At 33.1% G+C, this 18,230-nt stretch overlaps 5 protein-coding genes across 5 annotated transcripts; 1 reads left to right on the top strand and 4 right to left on the bottom strand.

The window, feature by feature from the left end:
• Positions 1–872: 872 nt before the first annotated feature.
• Positions 873–1,370, bottom strand: LOC108559520 (peptidyl-glycine alpha-amidating monooxygenase B-like). The gene is made up of 2 exons (XM_017916823.1): positions 1,190–1,370; positions 873–1,060 (listed from the first exon to the last, which is right to left on the bottom strand). Exons 1-2 carry the CDS (start codon positions 1,334–1,336, stop codon positions 896–898), a joined length of 312 nt encoding a protein of 103 aa, XP_017772312.1. The 5' UTR covers positions 1,337–1,370; the 3' UTR covers positions 873–895.
• A 119-nt stretch (positions 1,371–1,489) lies between these two features.
• On the bottom strand, positions 1,490–2,220 carry LOC108559519. Its single transcript, XM_017916822.1, has 3 exons — positions 2,140–2,220; positions 1,966–2,070; positions 1,490–1,916 (listed from the first exon to the last, which is right to left on the bottom strand). Exons 1-3 carry the CDS (start codon positions 2,203–2,205, stop codon positions 1,749–1,751), a joined length of 339 nt encoding a protein of 112 aa, XP_017772311.1. The 5' UTR covers positions 2,206–2,220; the 3' UTR covers positions 1,490–1,748.
• Positions 2,221–2,585: 365 nt separating this feature from the next.
• On the bottom strand, positions 2,586–3,664 carry LOC108559515 (zinc transporter ZIP3-like). Its single transcript, XM_017916817.1, has one exon. It carries the CDS (start codon positions 3,594–3,596, stop codon positions 2,586–2,588), a length of 1,011 nt encoding a protein of 336 aa, XP_017772306.1. The 5' UTR covers positions 3,597–3,664.
• Positions 3,665–3,679: 15 nt separating this feature from the next.
• LOC108559518 (cilia- and flagella-associated protein 53-like) lies at positions 3,680–6,005 on the bottom strand. The gene is made up of 9 exons (XM_017916821.1): positions 5,797–6,005; positions 5,462–5,694; positions 5,235–5,411; positions 5,008–5,170; positions 4,868–4,954; positions 4,663–4,756; positions 4,254–4,609; positions 3,993–4,205; positions 3,680–3,937 (listed from the first exon to the last, which is right to left on the bottom strand). Exons 1-9 carry the CDS (start codon positions 5,908–5,910, stop codon positions 3,755–3,757), a joined length of 1,620 nt encoding a protein of 539 aa, XP_017772310.1. The 5' UTR covers positions 5,911–6,005; the 3' UTR covers positions 3,680–3,754.
• Positions 6,006–11,446: 5,441 nt separating this feature from the next.
• On the top strand, positions 11,447–14,898 carry LOC108559513 (G-protein coupled receptor 126-like). The gene is made up of 2 exons (XM_017916816.1): positions 11,447–11,593; positions 13,096–14,898. The coding sequence occupies exons 1-2, from the start codon at positions 11,447–11,449 to the stop codon at positions 14,896–14,898; spliced, it is 1,950 nt and encodes a 649-aa protein (XP_017772305.1).
• The last annotated feature ends 3,332 nt before the right edge of the window (positions 14,899–18,230 follow it).

Below are 18,230 nucleotides of genomic sequence, written 5' to 3'. Positions count from 1 at the left end.
GCGACATAACTTTTGTCAACAGAAAAATTATGAACTTGAGGCTATCTCAGTCGATAGAATAGCCAAGGCCGTACATCAAACAATATGCACTCTTCAGTAGGTCTAATTCAGAAAATATCTTTCTTTAAAGCATCCCATCAAATAAACATGTGATCATAAAGCCAAATCTCATTAAAACTATTACATACTGTTTATATGGATACAAAAAAATCTAAATCTAAAATAAAACTACTCTTAATATTAAGATCCTGAGTTCAAGCCCTATGTTACATAGTTACATCTCAATATTTAATGAATGTTTTATTTACTGTTCAGTTCATCAGAAATACTATCATAAATGTGTAAGATTTTATTTAATTGACATGTTTAGTTTCATTTTTAAATAGTTATGTTTAATTATTAATTACATTTATAAATTTCTGTACTTCAAAAATATATTATTTAATTAATATTTTGCTAATATATTTTGAATATAAAAATTATCTATTCTCGGAATTAATCTTTTCTTTTTTATGGTCATTACCCAGGATTGCTTTAATGTTATGTTAGTTTAATTTTAACATTTCCATGTAGGTGCAAGGTTGTTATATTTATTGTATTTTTTATGAATCTTAATTTGGGCACCATTAGGATAGACCATATGGTCAAGTATTCGCTTGATTTTAGGTATAACAAAATTTAAAACATATAGTTGATAACTAAATGTTAATACCTGTTATAGTTGATTACACATACTTTGGATAACAATCTAGAAAACCATATGTTAAAACATATCTTATATGTGTTTAATAGATGGAAATTACGCGTGACGATAAGCATTTTTCTCGGTAAATAATAAAATGAATCATTATATATGCTAAATAGGTGATAATGTTTTGTGTGTAAATAGCACTCACTATTGATCCCAAATTCTATCCGCCCTGTGGAACAGAACCGGCTGCAAATCCGAATTGACAGCGACACCAGAAATCTGGCCCAAATTCAACTTATCTTTCGGCCAATTCTTCACTGCAACCGGGGTGTCTGGTTTGTAGGTTTCCTGATCTTCAATCGAAGACTCCTGCAAAAGAAAGTTTTTGAACATCTGGTTGCCTATGATACATCTCTGGAAAAAGTGTATATGGGTATCAAATTTGATTGTTGTTAATATCAGGTGGATTAATTTTGAATATGTAAACTTCTAGTTGACCTGCTTCTGCAATCTGTTGTTGGTCAGCGAGAGCAGCTGATTCACTTCATCCAACAGCTCAGTCTGGGTTATTCCCGATGGTAGGGCCGTAAGAAATCCGGCACTGAAGAGCAGAGTAGCAGCGACGACGACGACGGAGGCCGCCATTGTTACAACTGACTGTTTCAAATCGATATTATTATGTTATACAAACCCAAGTTTGAAGAGTGCATGCGCGCGCTCTGGGGAGCATTCTATATTAGTAATAAATTCGCGCAAGGTCACACTTCCGGTTCGCAAAAATAATTAAATCAATCAAGGTTCAGTAAAGTTTGATTTATTCACAAGTGTTTATCACATTTGCAATTTTGATTTGCACAGAATATAAGCTTAAGAACACATTTAAATTTCCCTATCTAATAAATGTATATTTATATATATATGTTTAGTATTCTATATATTTGCGGTTCTTTTTACGGTGATAAGATAAAAGTGCCAGAAACAGTCTTATTATTTATGTTTATGGTTCGTTTCTGTGGTCGTCGAGGTGTTTGTTGGACTCTCGGCGACCTCTTCTTTGCTATATTTCCTCAAGTCCGGGCTGCGACCAAATGTAACCGGTTGCGGTCATCGAACAGTAAGCGTTGTAGTAACGACCTGGAGCTCTGCAGAATGACCAAGCCGGACATTTGCAGCGGAACAGATTCTGAAACTCTTCCTTGCACACCTCATTCCACCAGCATGTTCTCTACAAACAAACGTATTAGAACGAAGCAACGTGCCCTATTGGGTTCAACCTCGGTTAGGTAACCTTTCACGGATTGATCGGCGAAACTGCGTCTGGTTATAACGCGACCATCTGCAGTTTTTAGTCCGTCCACCACCAAAAGTAAAATCGCAAGCTTTGAACAGAGATTTCGAAACACACAGGTTTTAATAGATATGTTTTGGGATCTGTTTTGTGTTCTCACCTTCAGCAACATCTTGTAGGAATGAACGGCGAAATTAGCAACGTTCCTATCGATTTTATATAACATCACAGATACTAGTGCCATCTGAAAACTAACATCCGAATTTATTATATAAAATTATATAATATTTTCAAGAAAACCCTAATGAATTACAAATAGAAACAAACTAATATGTTAATTAGAACAATAATTGATTGCTTATATCTATACGTACAATCAATACAGTAATCGCATTATATAGTATACAAATCGATATAGTTTTGTTTCCTTTATAAAATATTTATATTTCAGAGCTATTATTGAGGATCCTATAGCAGCTGCATATTTTGTTAAATTATGTTGCGTGTGTAAGTATCACAAAATTGATTAATAATTGAAATGAAATAAAAAATTAAAAAATTACTAAGTATGCTTTATTAATTTTCTATTATAACATCACAGACTTGTTAGACATTCATTTCCCAGCATTCAAGACAGGCCATAAGGCCGAATCCCAAGATGATGAAACAGGCTCTACTCATCCTGTAAACTCTGCGCTCTTTTTCCCTGTTGAGTACTTCGAAAAATGTAATGTAAAGTATAGTTCCAGCGGATAATCCCTCAATCAACATGACCCATATAGTCTTGGCTTTTGTGTTCATGTCGGCGTTTAAAGTAATCAACAGTCCAAAGAAAACTCCTAAAGGGCTCGTGATGGAAAGAATCGATACGTGGACGATGATTGTCCTAATTTTAGTATTCGCTAATAATAGCTCGAGTCCAATGCAGAACAGTATCGTTGCGGAATGAATCGATATTGCCAGAAATAAATACCATATGTTTGAAATCGAAGTTTGCAGTCCGATGGCCAAACCTTCGAAGAATGCGTGTAAAGATAAGGCCAAAACGATAAGAATTCCTCTAATTATCTGTTGCTGGGTCATAGCCTTTGAATCTATCAATTTGTCCAGTTCCTCAACTTGCTCAAACTCCTTACTTTTTTCCAAGGTAATATCTAACTCCTTTTCGATGGCCAAATCTTCAACTACAGTAACTTCAGGTGCTACCTGGTTATTCTTGCTCTCGCAAGGTTCTTCGGGTAACCTGGAGATAAAGTATTGCCCAAGTTCTTCGATGAAATAAATTAGGAAAAAACCAAGCGAAACTATGAGCTGCGAGAAAGGATATTGCGAATTTATAAGTCCGAACTTTTTCAGCTCTATCGTCGATTCGTACACTTCGGGTATCATGTGCAGGAAGCACGTGGCGAAAATAACACCGCCTCCGAAAGCTTGAAAGAGCGCCAAACCCCAATGGATTTGCTTGTGTCGTCTCTCGTTGACGAATGTTTCTGTGTTGCCATCCTCTTCATCTTTGAGTTTTAACAATTTGTAGATTTTAATAGGTAAAACGCCGAAGAAGAACCGCACGACGCCGAACAAACAGGCAACAAGAACTTTGGTGTCCCTCAGATCCATGCCGGACCGTGAACTGTTTCGATTTTTCACCAAGTGGCGTACTGGAGTGATGACCGCGTGCGCGGAACTTTAACAGTTGCGAGCTTTTTAAGTGGAATAAAAAGGAAAAAAAAATCAATTTGAAAGGACACGCAAAAGAAGTTTATTAAACATGCAATTCATTTGGGACCATCTGTCTTGCAGTAGCAGTCATAACGTTCCAGGACTCTCCTGAATGGATGCTTAGAAAGTTGGTCACTGTATTCCGTACCATTTATGAAACTATCCACCATCGTTAAATATTTGTTTTCCTCTTCCATACCTTGCTGCAACTTCTTCTTCATATCTTCCATTTCTCTCTTCTGTAAATGAAAAACTATTTATTTAAAGGACTCCTCAATTATTTACCTTTTTTACTCTAAGCAAGTTATTATATTCAATTTGTTTCTGCAGATCCTGTCTGTACTCCTGGGCTGCTCTCTTGGCCAGTCTCGCTGCTTCAACATCTAATTTCTTATTGACATCCATTGCTTGTCGTATTGCTTCATTCTCTTTCTTTTTGAATTCCAACTCTTTTTCGGCTTCCTTTCGCTTCCACGTCAATTGCTCGAATCGACCTTTCAGCACCTCCTGCAATTAAAACTATAATAATTGATATCGGATAGTTGGAGATTTTACTTCAGCCAGTTTCCTTTTAGCTTGAATGAGTTTACACTGTTTTTTATCTTCGACGGCGTTCACGCTCTTCTGATATTCTATAACCATTTCATCGAACTTCTTTTCATCGTCTTTTTGTTGTTTAGCCAGTTCCATTAGGTGCTGTCTGTAAGCTCTAGTTTCCAATTTTGCTACTAGAGAGGAAGTGGCAGCCTTTTGTTTTTCTTTTGCAAATTCGATATCGGCCAAAGCTTTAAATGCATCTTCCAGCGCTTGTTCTTCCTGTTTTCTAAGCGCTTCAAACTGCTTTTTACTCTGTAGTTGTTTTTTTAAATCATTTGACTCCTTCTGCCGTTTCAACAGACGCTGCTTATTGTCTGCAAACAAATATAATTATTTTCATTAATTCATCAATATTAGATCAATTTACCTTCGTCCTCTTGTCGCTTCAAACGTTCCGCCTGTCGCAGCATTTCTTCGCGATCTGATTGCTCTACAGCTTTCCGCTCCAATTCCAGCAATCTCTGATTGTTAACATTTCAATTATTTGTATTAACTTTTAAAATTTCTTACATGCGTTTTTTTTTAGAATTATTTGATTGTCAATGATGTATTTATATCGTAATAGCACTTACTTTTCCTTCAATTTGCATTTGCAAAATTTCTTGATCTTTTCTGTCGCGTTCGTGTTTCATTAAAGCATCTTGAGTTTCTTTCTCTAACTGAAACGATATTAATTATACGCATCTCATGGTAATTACAGCAATTTAGTTACTCTTGCTAAATCTTCTCTTCTCTGTACATCCTGCCACATCCTGTCCAATTCCCTTTCGGTTTCCCTACGGACCTCGTTATCTTTCATCTGCTGAAGTTGTCCGAGCTTGGACTCCACTAAATGCTTTCGTATCATGACAGGACGAAGTTCCATGCAGCGATTGCTAATATATTTATGAGCGTTGATTAATAAAAGCAATATTTATATACATATAGAATGGAACATACGCGTATTGCTGAATGCGCTTCTTCTTAACGATTTCCAATCTCTCCTTCTCGTTGGCCTGCCTCAACATGTCGCAGCGTGTCTTCATTTCCTCTAACTTTGTATCTTCTGCCTTTTGGGACAAATCCACCGTCTCCCTTATTAGCTCTCGCTCCTCATCACCTAAAAGGACTCGCAATCTGATCAAATTCATGTTGGATTCTCTTCGAAAACATGCTAAATCAATTACGCTTCTCGTCTTCGTTCGACGTTTGCTTCGTAGTGTTCCAGCTTCTGATTGAGTCGCTCCTTGATGTGGTTCTTGAAACGATTTTTCTCTGCCCTCTCCTGCGCTTGGATGTTGCTCATTTCCACGTAGTTCAATTTGTCTGCCGAGCCGATGGAATTCTTGTGATCCTCATGCTCACGCAGCCGGTTTAACAGCATTTTCGCCGCGTAATCCGTGTTCGGATTTCTGGCTCTCTGTAAAGAAAAAAACGACAACAAAGAGAAATTGTGTCAATGCAACATTCAATTACACAACAAATTAATTATAAACGAGATTGTCTTCTAGCCGATAATTACATGAGCGTAAGTGCCGTCGCTGGTGTGCGGCATCCATAGGTCCCTCTGCAGCAGCGGAGGACGCTGTCTGCCATGGGTTGGGAATTTTGGAACTTCGGCATTACCACCGAACATTCTCTGTTTATGATAAAAAATATGTAAACATAAGACCGCACTCTGCACAAATGACACTGTTGTGCTTGTCTTATAAGGGTTGAAGTTCCATTCAAAAAAACTATGGCAACCAAACAAACATCTATTGATTTAATAATCACAACTCTATTAAGTATTTTATTTATTCCTACAGATGGAACTTCGAATATCGAATAAAATCTATTTGTTTGCCTTTCGAATTCAATTTTTTTTCTATAGGAAATAGAATAAATTGAGTTCGATCTTGACTTTCAAAATTATCCTTATTTTTATTTTGTTCGGTTCAAGCAAATTCGAAGATCCACTGAATTTGATGTATTCCGTGTAAGTCCGTGTAAAAAAATAACTGTCATAAAAACATCTTCAATTTATTTTGAATATTACATAGATGCGGCAAAATGACAGTTACTGGCAAATATCTTGCATAACGGCAAGAAGTGAGGAAGTATTAATTTAGTGTTTCGCAACGTTTTCTGATATGATTAGCATGGAAGAGATATAATATTTATTATTATTTTATTAGAATGTACCGCGGAGCGCACAACGGAGATGACCTATTCACGTTGGAAAATTGAGAAATTGTTTGGAGGCGAAGTGGCAAAAAGCGTTTAGCAATAAAAGTGAAATGATCTCTTTGGCAGTCGTTCGAGTGGCGCAGCTGAGGCTTCTGCCTCTGATCCCACGGATGGTTTCGCAATCGACCATCGGTGGCTCGCTGATCTCTCACCATCATCATCATCATCCAAGAGGCGTCTTCGGCATCCACACTAATGAAACATTTTGAAATAATTGCTCCAGTTCCTGCGGCCTTCATGATATTTATTACACTGCTGCACACTCGTTATTTAATTTATTCTTTTTATTGCGAAAAAAAATATAACAACGACGTATTACCATCATCAAGAAGTTCATTCGGGTACAACGGTTATTTTTATTATACAATAACGGCTTTGCGCCAAAAGCAGTAGTGTCTCTAAGGTCGTTTAACCGGGGCTTCCAAACAGTATCTAAAACAGAATTCATCAATATTTTTTTATATAAATTTGAAATTCTTTTCACAATTTATGCCCGAGACTTCAAAATCAATGGACGACACTGCACAAAAGCCTAGTCTTATACAGGAAGTATGTCATTTGTTTCAACAAATATTTTACTACTATTGAAAGGTGTATAATTATAGCTTTACACAAGAACGTTTTGATCTTAAGACAAGTTTGGAAATAGAATGTGCGAGAAGTTACTTTAATTCCAAACAAAAGTCGTTTCTTGAAATGTCAAAGTTCCTTAATATTCCTTTCATCAACAGATAATGTTGATTACGTGAGGTTCAACACTAATCTCATCAAAATAAATATGAATTTAAATAACTGCTTTATGATTTTTTTTCTTTCTCTAAATTTTTATAATTTCAAAAGAATAATCATCAAAATATAAGATCTAAAACTATTAATTTTAATACATAACATATATAGTATACAAGAACATTGTACCAAGAAATATGAAAATTGTCAAACATTTGAGCAATTAATTAATTAATTCTGTTTACTGCAATAAGGCAATACATAATTGTATGTGTGCGAAAAGACTGCAGTCATAGGCCTTTGTACGTATGTTTGTATGTGAATGTATACAATAAATTATTTTTATTATTAATTGTATATTATCAAAGAGTGAGAAATTCAACTGCTATTATGTAAAAGATAATTTAGTTATTACATTAAACATAAATGTCGAAGGACATTATTGTTGATGGTCTAGTCACTCTAAGAAATATGTGAATTAAAAAAAAAAACTATCAACAAATGATTACAGTTTGGAAAAAAGAGAAACTTATGGCAACAAGTTTATTGCTGTATATATTAAACAGCGGAAAAGAAGTACAAAATGTAATTTGTCATGCAAAATAAAAAATCTTATGAACATTAAAATGCAATTCACAAGACATTGACATTACGCTGTTAATTATTTAAGGAAGTTGTGTCGGTTATGCGTATCGACGATGGTCGCTCCTGTCTTTAGGTGAAAGCAAGAATATGCTTGCATTCATTGTGTCCGAGGTGGCGAATTTTCCGTCTAATTACGACGACGTGTAGACAATACCGAAAGCATTTAATCCCATTACATGCGAAAGCTCTTCACCGCCTTTCGCAACGTGACATTTTCCGATATGGAAAAGAAAAAATGAGTCGCGGATTACATTGCTTCGCCATACTTAGTAACCAATTGGCATCCATTTGGAGTGGAAAACAAAATGGAATTACAAGGAAATAATTTTAAGAAACATGAGTTTTCACGCGGTGCACATACTTTCATTTCCATCTTCTTTTTATTTATTACTACTTGATATTTCTGATTTTATTTAGGTTTTCTTTCAAATAATTTAATTTTTAAATTAATTCATTTACGAAGTCTATATTTCTTAATATTTTGTGTAGACTTTTTATCAAAATCAAAATTTATTTTCTTATATAATAATAATATTTATTAGTCTTTCCGCCCAGAGACACAAAAAACATAAATTGTCTCAATAAATCATATAAAAAAATGCATTCTGAAAAAAAGTAAGACGTACATATATGTAAATATAAAAAAGATGAAATTATAAATTAACCCAAATAAAAGTAAATCTTCAAATAATAATATATTCTGAAGCATTCGGCTGAAGAATGATAAAATTGTCTCGAATGATGTCTCGAAAAGCAGACGCGTTTCAACATTAAAGTTGTCTATAAATCTCAAGCGCTGCAGCAACTCTGCGCGATTTTATACATTCTTTGGCGAGTTTAATTTGATAATATAGGTGTTAACTATGTGGTCATGTATTGTTATTGACCTGTGAATTCTGTTGTCCTGTTGTCTTTTATTAAGTGGCCCTACTTTGATGTTAGGTATACCAGGTATGGGTTTTGTTGGCCTCTTCGGACATTTGGAAGACCATGCAGCATGATCCTCCGAGTTGCATGCCATACATCGGTGGGGGAAGTGGCGAAGTGCATCGGTTTGTCGTATGTTAGCCCATGCATTTGGAGCACTTATTTTCTTATTAATCTTGTATTCAAATTTGATTAATATGAATATTAGACGATAAATTAAAAAAAACTTTTTGTATTGTAGACCAGACATGTTAATCAGTAAATTACAATTAACAAAACTTTTTGGCAAATTGTTAAAACATCTCTATCATACAATTTTTTTTTGTATATGCAACCAAATACACACGGCTGTGTAATTACAATATTTTTTAACTCAAATATGTTAAGCTTTGATATGTTATCAATTGCTATACAAATATAACAAAATCGATAATCTACAACTTTCATACACATTCGATACCAATATTTTACGAACAAATACGACGTTACAAATTAAAAACAACAAAAACTAACAACACATTACTTAGCTTATACTTTACAAAGCAACACAATATTTTTTATCGCTAGTTGGAATAGTTTGAAGATTTTATAATTAAATTAACAAGAATTGAGTTATAAGGTACAAATAATTATGCGAATTTTTTATTATACAAAAGTTGCACATTGAAATTCAGGAAATGTTTTGATACACTTTCTTACGTGAGAGAATTGTTCAATGAGAATCCTTTCTGTTTTGTTAAATTTCTATCGAATGAATAACAAATAAACAACATTTTATATTTGAAATATTCGAAGTCGTAGCTTAATAATTTGCATTAAAAAGAAGATAAATTAATTGTAGAAAAACGACTTCCAAAAAATTCTAAAATCTCTAACTTGTTACAAGGAGATAGTGATAAAAAAAATTAACTGTCCAATCGAAAATTGATTATTTCTTTAATAAAAAATAATATTTTTGGAAGATGTACTATCTGTTTTATTGCATTTGTTTCTTTCGTCGTTTTTAATTAAATAATTGTGATGTTTACATTGAAAAGTATTTGTAAGTAAGTATTTTGTTTATTTTAATCTATTTTTTTCAAATTTATGCAGTTAGTAATACCGAATTTTACATATATAAAAGTAAAAACCATGGTAAAGTGTGGTAAGATAAGTATATTTTGCAATTTTTAAAATTCCCCGACTTACGAACAACCCTTTGGAACGAAACTAGTTCTTTAAAGACATGAAGTGTTCATGATTACATCAAGTCAAGTAACTCTAGTTTATATAATTAAATTAATTGTATAAATTTTATATATTTGAATCGAACGAATATGTATGCAAACGACTGTAGTTTATATTATAACAATGTATTCAATTCAATGTATTCAATTACCAAAAGATTATGGTATGTCACAGTGATTTTCACTTATTCAAATGAATTCATGAAACAACAAGTTTCATAAAGAGTTTAACATGTTTGTTTATATAGTAATGTGGAACGTAAAGCAATTGGTAAACAATAAATAATGGAAGCGCGGTTGGTAATGATGATGAATTTTAAATGATTTTCTCATACAAGAAACGTTTCGTGATCAAAGCAATTTACGTCTGAAGCAGAGGAGGATGGATTATAAAAAAAAAAGAAAAAAATCTTGCACAAGCATTCGCAGTCATGTTACGCTCTTCATCTCCTTGTTTAACTTTTATCCATCCGGCTCTCGATCTTTCTGTGTCACTTGATTCGGTTCTGCGTTAATTGTATGTAAAATTGTGAACCATTGTCGATATTTGCCGAGAATACATCCGATGGGTGCCTACAAGTAGGCTTTCTCTTCGACCGAAAGAACTTACACTTTCACCACAACGCCGCAATCATCTTAAACCGCGTACATTTTTTCTTTCTTCCTGCTTTGGGAACGATTCAAAATTTATTTATTACTTTTCGTCACCATTTACCAAAAAATTCTTTTATCTAAACATTATTGCGATATTATTTGTTTCTAAACAAAATATTTAAATCACAACTCAGAGATTTCATGAATTTTATCTAAACTATTTACTAAATAATTGAAATTTTTATTTGATCAATAATAAATGGTACGTATACCTAATTGAAGTTAATGAAAATATTTTTTTTTTCAAAAAAATATACAAATATTCAAATTTTAAATGTAGTTGATAGACTTTGTTGTTGATGATTAGTGGAAGAATAGAATACATAAATGCATTCAGCGAAGCGTTTGTTTTCTACGAATTGTTTGTTAAAATTAATTAAGACTTTCGTCGAGAATAATTACATAATTGACATATAAGCAACATCGTTCGATAGTTATTTAACACCGGTAAATTAAATTTTAATCGTCTGACAATTAAACTAATTTACGCGCTACATCCCTGAGTGCATCGCATAATCAAAGCATATTTTTAATTACATTAACACTTCTTGTTTTTTTCTTTTCATTCATGTTCTCATCACACGAACAATCATATGTTATATTATATTATCAGAGTGTATCTACAAATAATTGTGTTTATTGGCGCTGATAAGTACGTGACCCAATATGTTCAATTATGATTAGAAAAATATTTGCTCTCCATTATCAGTTCCCTATAAATTCATGTTATTTCGATGAATTACTCTTCGTTTCGTGTTAAACGAAATGTTGCTCACCATATTCCTGCTCGCACTCACAATTCTGCAGAGCAACAACCAAACGCATTTGATACGAAGAGACGTCCTGAACTGCAAGAAGAAGGACCAAACCATCGTCCTTCAAGATCTGATCTGGAACCCGCAAAAGTTAATAGTAAATAGAAATAGTTTATATATTTGACATGTTTTTTTTATTCTTTGCATCTTCAGGGTTGCAATGAAGTCCAAAATGTGGGAGGAGTGGAAATCACATGGAACATTTCTATTCCTAACTCAAAGTACTTAGCAATACCGCATTGTCTGGGTGATGATGGAGTTTATCAATATCGACTATGTAAAAACGGTAATTTTATAACAAAGGTTAATTGCGCGAATGTCCAATTGGAAAATTATTGTCCCAAAAGCATGGATAATTTCAAAGGAAAATGTTTGCTACTTTTAAATAGAATTAAAAGTGAAGATGCTTTTTGTCCTTACCATTATTCTATTAATTTTGGGATATACAAGCATTTGTTTTTGAATGAAAATATTTGGGCGCCGATTAAAAGAAACCTGGATTACGGTTACGGTGAAATGCTAATAGAAGAATTTTCGTCGGATTATGGTGAACCATTCAACCAAAGTATGGATTATGATGAAAATAATCTTCTGTTGAGCAACTGCGCAGTTTATGCGAACTCTAAATATGAGGTTGTACCGTGCGATTCATTAAACGATAAAGTTTGCATTTACGAACAATCTCATAATTTTCAACCAAACTTTTGCACGTTGAATGGAAAAAATTGCTTTAACGCTGATTACAATACTACAAATTCTGATTGTTATTGTTTAAGTACTGAGTTCTGCAATTTCGCCGAGCTGAAGGAATTTTACCAAGAAGGAATATTAAGAAAGAAATGCCAGAATGGATGTAAATTAGACTTGGTTTATGAAAGAGATAAATTGCTTTGGGCTACAAGCAAACGCTTTCCAGCTTATACTGGATGGGGATACTCGGAATCAGAGATATTCATCAAAGATGGACAAGTTGTCCAAGACAAACTTGGATGGAGAATTGCAATCCAAAAATTAAAATACCAAAATATTTGCGCTGAAAAGTACATGTATACGAAACCCACAATTGATTTTACTTATAATGATGATACGTTGAAAATACACGTTAAAAATGGTAAGCATTTCGCAAAAACTGAAAAGGGCATATATTTGTTTTGCTTCACGGATTCTTCGCCAGATCATTTGCGTAAGCAAATATACAAACTGACAGATCCAAATGATACGGGCGAAATCCCAATAGAGGAATCTGGTTTCTATTGGTGTGAAGGTTTTGCAGTACATAACTTTGAAAAAATTGTTTCAAAAAAATATTTGGCAATGGTCGAGGAAGTATATCCAATCGAAATAACTTTTAATATAGCCAAGGAGGATCCAACAACATCAGCAGTAGCTTACGATACACACATTAAAAAACTTGAAGATTTTATCAATAATAATTATTCTCGCAGTATTATCGTAAAGTTGAAATGGGCCAAAACTTTATCGATTGATTTCCATTCCAGAACAGTTACATATTTGGTTCACGTTTGTGGACCTAATAGAATAGCCTCATTATCAAGCTTATTAGAAATTGAAGAGCTATTAATCAATACCATACCAAAGAGTATAGTTTTGGGAAGACTGAGAAGTTTCTATTTCTGCGTAAATTCTGATACCACATTCAATAATGTTACATACAAATGGCCAACGACGTATGTCACTAGTTACGCTTCATCGGATATCCCGTGCTTGAGTACAAATAGAGAGATAGTTAAAAGACTCTGCAAAGAAGATAATATAAATGGAGCTTCTTTTGAAAAAATAGAAAATTGTTTAACATCTCCTTCATCCAATTACACGGAGAAATTAAATGATCTACTGAACTCGAACATTTCTATAACCGATATCGTCTCTAAATTGATAACAGTCACTGAAAATGCGGAATCATTTAAACCCATCGATTTGTTCTTAGTATCTTCGATCATAGATAAATTCGTCTACGAATCTACCAATTTAAGTAGTATAACAACAGTTATAAGCAACGTAATTAACACTAGAACAGAAATTAGCGAAGAGTCTCAAAGGAATTACAATGCAACCGATCAAATTTTATACAGTTTTGATCTTATTCTTGAGAGGGAAGGTAAACCATACGAAGATCTAGAAATTAAGGAATCCAATTTGTTTGTAAAAATATTCACTGGCTTGCATGGATTCATTTTTAAGGATAACAACGAAATTATTGAAATCGAAGAGGATATGGATTTCATGAGCTTCGCGAAGATACCACAACTATCTGCAGCTATCTATATTCCGAATGTTAAGGCCAGGGCAACTGTGAGTTTGTTTTTGAAGGACACGTTGTTTAACGAAAATAAGAGGAGGAATATTGCGAATAATTTTGGAGTTATTTTGAGTGACAACATCGAACAGATTTATTTAATTTTTAAACCCGCCGATGGGCTGGGCACGTACCGACATTCTTGCGGATTTTGGAACTACGGTTTTGCTAAAAGAGGTAATTGGAAATTGGAATCTAGACCTAAATATTTGGGAGTGCTACAGATATGCGAGTATTCTCACGTGACACATTTCGGTTTATTGGTGATCGATGAAGACTTTATCGAAGACAGTGACATTCTAAGCGTAATAAGTTCTATTGAGATTGGACTGTCTTTGTTCGGGATTCTGGGAATCTTTTTGACCGGTGCAGTGTTTAAGACTTGGAGGGAGAATATAGGTAATAAGATATTGATTCATTATGGAATTGTTTCTTTGGTACAGATTGTGTTACTGTACGTGTCTGAAAAAGTGTTGGGAGCAGAAAGTTGGATTTGTATATTAACTGGAGTTTTATTGCACTACACAGTTTTGTCGCAGTTTTGCTGGATGTTGGTTATAGGTTTACTTCAGTACAAACGATACATTCAAGTGTTTGTCGGAAACTCTCGGTGGGTTCTAATCAAGGCTTGTTTCGTGAGCTACGGAATTCCAGCGTTCCCCGTGATGATTCTATTTGGATTCTTCTCTGATACTTACGTTGATGGGAGAGTTGGTCTTTGCTACCCAACGGGCAACGGCTTAATTTATGGTGTTCTTTTACCCATAGGTATCATAGTCACCGTTAACATTTTAATCTTTTCAAGGATCATCTTTGAGCTTTTCTGCAAACCGAAGATAAATTCCAGCGTGGAAGACGAAGTTTTGATACTACGATTGAGGCTCGTTCTGCTGATGTTCTTCATGCTGGGAATCACGTGGGTCTTCGGTTTTGCGGCGCAAATCTTTGAGAGCGATTTCCTAATTTACCTCTTCTTAATAACATCATCGATTCAAGGATTCATGATTTTCGTCTTCTTCATCGTATTTAACAAGAATGCGCGCAAGATGTACGTCTATCTGTGGAATAAATATTCTTGCAGATGAGTCGATGGGAATTGTGAGCGGCGTCCTAGACCCAGATTCGATATCCACTTTCTACTTCATTTAAAAAAAAAAACATAGAGAGAGAGAAGAAAAAATTGAAGGAAAGACACGAATGTGCTGATATTACGAATAATTCTTTGAAGATAAATAATAAAATGCAACATTTCGAGAACGGAAACCAAAAGTGTTCATGCCACGGTCTCGTCGTCTTCAAAGAAATTTCTAATTTGGTGCGTGCTTTAATTAATCAATGGCGAATTGTCTTTTCGGTACGCGAAATTCCGCTTTCCATATAACAATTAAATACATCAACATACAATTTCGGTAACAGACAGTTTTATAACCAAATTAACTTCTTTTTTTTTTTAATTTTTTATTCCACTGCGTAACAATGGGATGTTGTTAACCGCGTTATGTGTTTGTACGAAGCTAAACAGTTTTGGATCACCAAGGTTCTTCGATTTTTCCCTAACACGCACAAGCCGTCACTTTCCAAAGAAACGAAAAAAAAAAACAATTTAATTGTTTTATTCGCCAGGAAAAACAGCACCGAGACAAGTAGAAATTGTCCGATATTTTCAAATTTATAAACATAATTACGAAAAGAACATAACGTATTTAGTGTATTATATTTCTAATTGTAATAAGATTTTATGAAAATAAAAAAAAAAACGAATGCTTGTATTTCAATTAATTTTTGTAATTATGATCTGTCAAATAGTGACTTTCGTTTTTTCGATTACTATTCATAAGATTTGTGAGCAGTTTTGTTTTCTCTCATATCTTTTGTTCCTTAGTTTAAAATGAACTTCCTACATTCCAACAGAATAATTACACAGTCGATTGGGGAAGTGTCTTTTTTATTAAATGAAAATGCAAATCTAATTAGATCGAAATGCCCGTAGGAAGTATTTAGGACATGAGTAAATAACTATAAGAAAACAAAAAGTTATTTAATTTATTCCCTAGTGTTTACTTTTAATTTTCAACAATTTTAATTGATAGGAGAAAGTTTGAGTATGAGCTCAGGTATTCTTCACTCCGCACTAGGTGGAAGATTAAACAAGAACTGGACATCTAATTAACTTAGCACGTTTCAAAAAAAAAGGGATCCGACGTTTTTTTCTTCAACATATATTTATATGTTTCATAACTCCAATATTCTTTTCTATTTTAAATATATATTATATAGTAAATTGGAAAGAGATATTAATTTAGTTTTATTACATGAAATAAGTACGTGTCATCGTTTGTTATTAACGAATGCAAGTGAAATTTAATTTAGAAAAGTTGCTCCCAATTTGGTGACGGTTCGTGCGCGCTTTTTGTTTTATTATTATTTGCAAACACTTTCCATTTCTCACTGCCTTTTGAACACGTTTAATTACGTAAGGTAGGACACGTGCTTACGCTCTGCTATTATTATCGTAATCTATTTATTTTTCGCAAATTATATTTAAATAAATAGGAAGTACAATAATTATTCTTCAAATGAATACACGTATTTAGTAGACTTTCATTTCAATCAAGTTTCTTTTCCACATAGCCATAAAATAATTTCCTCGTGCTTTTTTTTCTTGTTTGTTCAAAAACATATAACGAAAATATTTCAAGAATTCCTGTGAGAAAGCATTTGTTTACAAACATGTCTTAATCCTTGTAAAACCTTATTTTCTTCTACGAAACTAATTAAAAAAATGTATCATTTTGTAATCAAATATGTACATTATTTACTTATAATTAGGATATTACTATAAAAATATATATTTAAAGTAAATTTAAAGCAAAAATTACAGAATAATTCATAATTCCAAAAAACGCAGAGTTTCAATAAAGGTAGATATTCAATTATTAACAAATTTGAAATTATGAATATCGACACATGTGTATAAACAAAAGCGCCGTTAAATCTGAATCTTGACCTTAAAATATACACCAAAAACAAATCGTTACGTGGGTTCTGTTGTGTGATCATTACGTGATTTCCGATGAAAATCGAGATTTCGGTTTCTAGGTTGTGTTTACTACCGGTATTATGCGTATTCTTATAAAACTAAATAAACGGTTCATTTACACAGGAAGTACACATAAGATTTAGTAACTGACTTAAATGGAAACAATATTTTGTAACACTGGAATTTAAATCATTGGCAATCAATAATTTTAAAGTTCTAAAAAAAGGTTAGAATCATTAATTTAATTAATAAATACAACTATTAAACATTAATTAAATATTGTAGTATATATTTGCTTTTACAAAAGAAGATTTCACTTTCTCATGGAATTTTCTGCCGTTGGTCGAAATTCTCACAATAAATTCTTTTTATACGAAATTGGCTTCCGAAAAATCGGTATCATATTTTAGGTGTTGTTATTATTACACACATTCACTACACCAACGAATGATACAGATCATCGGGCGTTTCTTCTTCCGTTCGAAAGGTTAATATTTGCATACGATACTTAATCAAGCAATATCTAAACTCTGTGTGATTTTTTCTTATTATGTTAGTTTCCGGTAGTTATTTATTAGTTCCCAATGTTATAAAAATATGCGTTTGTCAGAGAGAACATGTTCACATGCATAAATTGAGCAATAACAGTTTCAACTTTAGCTGAATCATTTTTTATTTATCGCGAATTGTCAAATAACAAGAAACTCTATTATTTGACACAGTTTTGAAGAAGTTTGAAAATCATCTAGATATCAGTAAAGAAGTAATTCGTATAAGTATAGTTGAAGATTTTCTAGGAAGTTGTTAGTTGGAATGTCTCAAATTTTGGTGACGCATCATTTAGTGGTGTTTCCATTTATGTAATTTAGAAGAATTCCTATGTAGTCGGTGACTTATCGTCATTTACATAAGTTCATCGTCCAGTTTTTTTATTTGATAACTTTACCACATTATCGTCATTATTCAAAGTTACTGTTTACTCAGAACGATTTTCTTTATTTAGTGTAAAATAAAACTTTTTTCGGTAGAAAGACTTAGGTCGATAGCCCTTTGGTTACAATTGGTGACTAATAAAGATTTATTTTTTATTTTTTTAAAACTCTTTTTTTTGTATACAAACAATAAACTTTAACCCATTTTATTCGATGAAGCTTTGTCATCTTTCTGACTACTTCATGTTTCTGAGCTCATAAAACTGCTGGTCTCTTTCAGCAAAACTGAACTGAACCAAATGCGATATCACGTCATCATACTTAGTGAAAGTTTTACCATTCAAAGAGTTTTGCAAACTTCGAAATAAATGGTAATCTCATGGTATAAGGTCTGAGTTATACTTATACGGGATGCAATATCACTTACCAACAATTTTTCACGAGT

Source organism: Nicrophorus vespilloides, unplaced genomic scaffold (genome assembly GCF_001412225.1).
Source record: "Nicrophorus vespilloides isolate i.1.1-1 unplaced genomic scaffold, Nicve_v1.0, whole genome shotgun sequence".
Lineage (NCBI taxonomy): Eukaryota > Metazoa > Arthropoda > Insecta > Coleoptera > Silphidae > Nicrophorus > Nicrophorus vespilloides.
The sequence above is the reverse complement of the archived record's forward strand: the minus strand, read 5'-3'. Positions and strand labels throughout refer to the sequence as shown.